Source organism: Cyprinodon variegatus, unplaced genomic scaffold, assembly GCF_000732505.1.
Source record: "Cyprinodon variegatus isolate N-32 unplaced genomic scaffold, C_variegatus-1.0 Scaffold874, whole genome shotgun sequence".
Lineage (NCBI taxonomy): Eukaryota > Metazoa > Chordata > Actinopteri > Cyprinodontiformes > Cyprinodontidae > Cyprinodon > Cyprinodon variegatus.
In genome coordinates this window covers 51,265-57,667 of record NW_015151327.1, presented here as the reverse complement: position 1 = coordinate 57,667, position 6,403 = coordinate 51,265, and the positions used below count along the sequence as shown (strand labels likewise).

The 6,403-nt window shown below is 39.2% G+C and overlaps 1 protein-coding gene across 1 annotated transcript in view; it reads right to left on the bottom strand.

Annotated features, from left to right (window-relative positions):
• elmod1 (ELMO/CED-12 domain containing 1) overlaps positions 1 to 6,403 on the bottom strand; it is a 12,098-nt gene that overhangs the window by 1,870 nt on the left and 3,825 nt on the right. The window contains exons 3-9 of the mRNA XM_015397614.1: positions 4,827 to 4,855; positions 4,488 to 4,585; positions 4,209 to 4,338; positions 3,542 to 3,675; positions 3,293 to 3,361; positions 2,127 to 2,177; positions 1,309 to 1,442 (exon numbers count right to left, since the gene is read on the bottom strand). Of these exons, the coding sequence (XP_015253100.1) occupies positions 1,309 to 1,442; positions 2,127 to 2,177; positions 3,293 to 3,361; positions 3,542 to 3,675; positions 4,209 to 4,338; positions 4,488 to 4,585; positions 4,827 to 4,855 (645 nt within the window). The remainder of the gene's footprint in view (positions 1 to 1,308; positions 1,443 to 2,126; positions 2,178 to 3,292; positions 3,362 to 3,541; positions 3,676 to 4,208; positions 4,339 to 4,487; positions 4,586 to 4,826; positions 4,856 to 6,403) is intronic.

Here is a 6,403-nt window from a genome sequence, read left to right as displayed (position 1 = left end):
GACAAGCCATGATCTGCTTATCTGTTCTCCATTTTTCATTTGGATGAAATAATAGCTGCATGAATCACGACAGCAGACATAGAGGAGAGCAGGAGGCGGGGTTACCAATCTACTCGCTCTGGAGAGTGGAGTTCGCTGCTTTTGGATGCTGTCGCCAAAGTCTCCAGTAGCAGAAAAAAGTCGCTAGATTTAGCAATAGGCACTTTTTTTAAATATAAGTGCTAGAGGGGTCTAAAATGTCTCTAAATATAGCGACAAAAGCGCTAAGTTGGCACCACCGCTCTTCGCATTGTTTGTTTTCAATGGTTTGCTGCTGTCTGTTTGGACCTTTCTGAACATGTGCAGCAAATGGACTGATCCAATATGGTGGACACTGAAGGGGACAGAGACACATATTACAAGCGTTCTGATGGAATTTTCGGCAAAGGATTTTTTTTCAGAAACATAATTAATGTGCACAAATAAGGAATAGTGTTATTAATCATAAATGTAAAAAGAGTTTTATGGGGCCACCAGGAACTTGGGGCCCTGGGCAACTGCTTGCCTAATTGTTAATCCCCCCCTGTCTGAAGGCTATGCTTTCCCTCCTCTGTAAGCAGAAAGTCTGTTGTTATTTGGAACTCATCCTTGTTGTGTTTGCTTGGGATTTTCTGAGCATTGGGATCATTAATATGTTGCGATCAGAGTTTTTGTTATCTCGTCACAGAAAAGTATGATCACCCCCTACTGTCCTTATAATAGTATTTGAGGTTGTTCTGTTTTGTAATAACTTATGTAACATTAAAAAACAACTTTATTTTAAGAATTAAAAGAATCTCTAGTTTTTTTACACAAGAGCTAAACTTTTTATTGTCGTTTTAATGAATGTTTTCCATTGGAAGCTGGTGAGGGTAATTCATTCATTTACTTTGCATTAAAAATAAACTGCCTAATTAAACACAGATATTTCTGTATTCCTAAAGGTGGTTTCATTGTGGGATAAATTTCCCTCAAAGGCTTTTAAATTTATATTTTCCTGCTTAATAATTATTTTATGGAAAAAAGACTGTTGCTTGTCTTTCCACCAACTACACTTTAATGTTTAGTATAATAAGTTAGTAAGTTATTTTTTTTATTTCCTTCAGCAAAATGTCAAATTATTAGCAGTAAATTTGACTTTTGTATCAACTAAACAAACAAAAAGCTATTTTTTCTATTTCTGCTTCTTTTTTTTTTAAATAAGTGATTGTTACGATAAAAAAAAAAACAAAAAAAAACGGGTCTGGCTTTTCAGGAACCGTGCCGAATGAGCCGACAGGCTGAACTCACAGAAGGTCTGCTGGAAGTGCTGCAGGTTGGGCATCTCTGGGGCCACGTTGTACAGGTGGGTCTTCAGAGCTCCGCTCACAAGCAGAGAGTAGGCCAGGTCTGTGATGTTGATGCCCACGATGGCAAAAGAATATCTGGAGGGTGTGGAGGGTCTGTTAGGTTGGTTTTACCACAAATCTTTCAATTCAATTCAGTTTATTTATATAGCACTAATTCACAACATATGTTATCTCAAGACACTTTAAAGAGACAAATACAGAAACATACATGGTGATTATTGGTTATTATATTTACTGCTGGTCTCAGCTTACAGAAGCTCACAGAAGCATATTTTTTTTACCCTGTGTCTCATGTTTTGATTACCAACTTTTTGCAGTCTGAACACAAACAACATGTGTTCAGGCTGGACTTCTGCTGCCCTAGATCAGGGGTCACCAACACGGTGCCCGTGGGCACCAAGGTGCCCTCAAGGACCACATGGGGGGCCCTCAGTGTCTTCTAAATAAATAACAACCCACCAGTGGGATAAGTTTGTAATTTCATTTTATTTTGTTGCTCTTCTTTTTAATCATTTATAGAGATTTCAAAATGACAATGTCTAAATAAACTTAGAAATTAACAGAAACAATAAAAATATGTTGATAATGAACAAAGTTTAGGCTAACGCTAACCCTTGCAGCTTATTTGTCAGTAATGGTCGCCCTTCCTACGTCTCGGTACCCTTGAAGTGGCCCTCAGCCTTAAAAAGGTTGGTGACCCCTGCCCTAGATATTGATTCAAACATGCTCACATGTAAAAGCTGCGTTATAATCACTTACCCGATTGCTTTGTCATGGTTCTTCTGCTCCCAGTCTGGCTTGTTCAATTCACTGTGAAGGAAACACAGGTGAGTCTCGGAACACCAACGTATGACACGACACTGAGAGCGTCCAGCAGACATAGCCAGCGTTTTGCATGTTTAAAATAATCTCAAACTGAGTCTTCAGTAAAAACTGTAGCAGGTGATCAAATGGAACTAAAACTGATAAAGTCAGAAAAATAATAAATAATCAGAGACAAGGAGCAAATCAGAAAACATCAAAATTTACTGAATACCAATGGAAGTACTTGTTTTTTTGTTTTCTAATCACAGTAACCCAAAGATTTAAGTTCAACTGCAAACGATGTATTGCAATAAAACCTTTAAAAGCTTATTTTTCCAAAATGTATCAATGAAAAGTTTATGAATGCAAAAAGAGAGCAAGTGAATGAAAGTGGAGGTTAGTACCTGGGCGTTCTGTGAGTGCTCCTACAGTGCACAGGATGGACAGAAAGTAAGGGAGCGGCAGTGATGACGGTGAAGTGCAAAAGAATACAACAGAAGAATCTTCATTTGAGAAATGAGACAAACTCACTGATATGCAGATGCCAAACAAAGCGAGCAGCAGCAGTCAGAAAATAGTGAGGCAGTGAATGACATGGAGCTGGAAGGGTGAAGCTAATCAGGCAAAGGAATGGAGGAGAGAGGTGGTAGAAGCACAGGAGATACACAAGCTCAGAGTTTTAGAAAGTAAAGAAATACACTTAGAGACCAGGACAACACAGTTAGCTTAGCTGCACTATAAGATGTAATATTAGATGCTAAAGCAAGATGCAAACAATAACTCTATAATCATTTTTTTCTGTAAGCGAAATGTTGTTTACTAAATTTACTAAAAATACACCCGTAAATATGGCTGAATTCAAACATTTCTGCAAATGAGAGTTGGTCAAAATTTTGCATCACACGTTAGTGACACTGTGGGTCAGATTAGCAGGACATGGTGCAACAAACAGCCAAAACAACATTTTAGTTGCCTTATGACAAGTCATTGTGCTTTATAATTGAAGTTTTGATTGACTGATAAGCTAACTAAAATGCTCGTCTGATCTTACATTTGTAATTCCACCTAAACACATAACAGATTCCGCTCCATTTGCTCAGTTCAACTTTACACCAACATACTTGTGCTTTGGTTGTAGTGAATCCTGGAGCATTTGCAGAGCAGTAGCCTTGTCATGCTCTGCAAAGTACCTGCAGAGAGATCAAATTTAAATTAGCAAATCAAGTATTAAAGCTCTACTGGCCAAGTATTAAAGCTCTACTGGCCAGCAAACTCATCCTTTACTGGCCAGTAAAGGATGAGTTTGCAGGTTTTCTGTTTCAAGTGAAAGAGAAATGGGTTCTTTTGACGTTTTCAGGTTCTGAGCTTACAGCAAGTTCTGCAGGCCCAGCAGTCCCATCCCTCGGAAATCAGTCTTAGGATCGTTGCCTTGGAAACCGATTTCACACCACTGTTTGGAGATGCGGGCAGTGAGGGGGGTGTCAGGACGCAGCTCCTTCCATAGCTGCAACAAACAGACACACAGAGGACAGCTTACAGCAGGTGACCGCTTTCGGTCTGATTTAACCTCAGCTCTCAGAGAACGGCAACGGAAAACTGTTAAATAAGGTTAAAGATCTGGATTAAGGATAAAATCTTTTTAATATAGAACTCCAGAACTCCTCTCCTTCCTTAACCGTATAATGGGTAAAACATTGTTGCATAAACTCTTCGAACCTCTGACTGAACCGATTTACTTAGTTGAAACCGACTGATAGAGGGCTATGATTCCCTCTATTTTTTCATTTTTATTTTCTATGATGTCTAACAAGGAAGAAGGATGTTTAAGTTGTTGCTCAATCTGCATCTTCAGCCATCTTTCTTCCATGACATCACTATCTGACCTTTTTCAAATCGTTTATCGCTTGTTATCCTAGTGTTTGCATGAACTTTTGAACTTGAAGAACTCAAAGACAACCCTATTCTCTTATAAATAAGGGATTAGTAAAAGACAAAATGGAAATAATTATTTTGTTAATAATTGACAGGTTACTGAACCTTCATCAGCATGTTTTCATGCTCAGCGTTTTCACAGTCATAAGGTTCCCTGCGAAGCTTCTCCACCTCCACAATCAGAGTCCTGTAGCCCACAATCTGCAACAGACTGGCCTGCAGAGAGATGCCCAGCCTGGAGAAACACAGAGAAAGGCACTGAGAAGGACTTCATCTGCGGTGGCCATCTGATCTTCCCCTACTAACGTCAGTTTAACACAACATTCAAACTAAAATGATTCGAAGGTTAAAAGGTGACATGAATGCGGCAGTGAGGAGTCCTACTGTGGATTGGTGTCTGGGTTGATCTTCTTTAAGGCCATGATGTCATCGATGGTCTTCTCTACTTTGTCAGGGTGGGCACTAAGGGCCGATTGCAGCAGCTGGGGTGGACAAGGAAAGGAAAAAAGTAAATGTATTCATTTTGAGAGATTAGAATCGAAATAGAATAGAAAAGAAAATCTCTTTATTGTCCCACAATAGGGAAATTGTGGTGTTACAGCAATAAAAGTAAAATTAGTCACACAAATGTGGATTTTAAGTGTATAAAAATAACAGATTAAATGACAGAGTTAGGAAAATAAATAAAATACTGTACTCCTATCTATTAATGAAGACTCATACCTCATACTTGGAGTAACGCATGGACGACTCTGAAAGGAAAATGTTGCAAAGTGTTAGAATGATGCAAAAAAAAAAAAAAAAACTTTGACTTTATCTTCCCTTAAACCTAGTAACTGGTTACAGGAGCGGCCATGAAATGTTTCTGACTATCACTGAGGAGGAATTTAGACCCTCTCTACTTCTCTAGTTTTATTTACTGAGACACGTTGGAGTGTTTTTGTAGCATACCAACCTGTTAAAAGTGGTGCCACGGATTTCTTATATGCGCTGTCTGGACTTTGACTAGGCCAATCCCAGTCAGCTAAATGTTTTTGTTAGCTGCTCAAAGGTGGAGTCACTGAGCTTGAGGTAAAACAGTAAAGTAGATCCAGACCTTCATACAACTGCCATGACTTACTGCAGCTATTATCTGTTCCTTCCATAAAGTTCCCATTTTGTCTAATACATCCATACAATACTTCCCCAAATTCCATAGGAGAAACGAGAAGTTATCTGTTAAACAGAAGAAGGATGTTTGTGTTCTTTTGTGTCAGTAGTAGTTGCCCAGTCTTTCTTTCCTGTTTCTGAATCATGACCTCTTAAATCAACCGAGGCAGTATCTACATGTGTCTGTGACTTCCCAGATGAGTCGTGTGGGAGATCTATGAGGATTTCTGGTAGGTCACACAGGGCTTTTTAACCTTTAAATTTTTATATCACACCCATCCAGTCAAGATTTGAGACCTATTATCCTACTTCATGTTTTCAGACAGGTTCTATTTATGCAGTTCTACATGCCTGAAATTTAACAGGTCAGTGTGTGCTTTGAGAAACTGAATTAAACTTTTGAAAATATAAGCAAGTTCTTCATTTACTAAAAAATGTTGATCGGAGCATGCTTCTGTAGTGCAGTGGTTAGCACGCACAACTCATGTACAGAGGCACTAGTCCTCAACGTGGCCAATCCGGGTTCAATCCGGCCTGTGGTCCTTTGCCGCATGTCTCTCCCCCTGTCTTACACCCCTTTCCTGTCAGACTACTTTCCAACAATGAGCCGCTAGTGCTGTTTTTCACCAAAGGATCCTGTTGATTAGTAGTATATATTTCTTTTTCTTTACCATTTTAAAACATGCCAGTTGACCCAGGTCCTCTCCGTCTAATATGAAGATTTGTTCAATGAACTGAATACATTTTTCTAAGCGTTACTGAGACAAATAATCTCATTTTTTAACTACAAAAACAGATTATTGTTCTTAAATATTTAAGCTTTTCTCTTAAGCTGTTGGACTAAGCATTCAAAATTGACTGTTTGGTTAAAAATATATGAAATAGAGATGGTTCCACACATGGCAGAAGCCCTGCACTATAGATGTGTATCTTTGTATGTGTAAACTGTCCAGAGTTAAAGTGTCAGGCAGGTTGTGGGTCCGACGTAGCCTGGGTGCCATTCCGAACTTAGTCCCGCCCACAACGTTTGAGGTCGGGAAGTTCGGTCTGGCATTGCTCAATAGTAGCGGGAGTATCGTCGCAGCCTCGCACAATATCTGGCGGGCCAATCAAATTGTCAGGGCGGGCTTTATACGATGATGGACAGATGA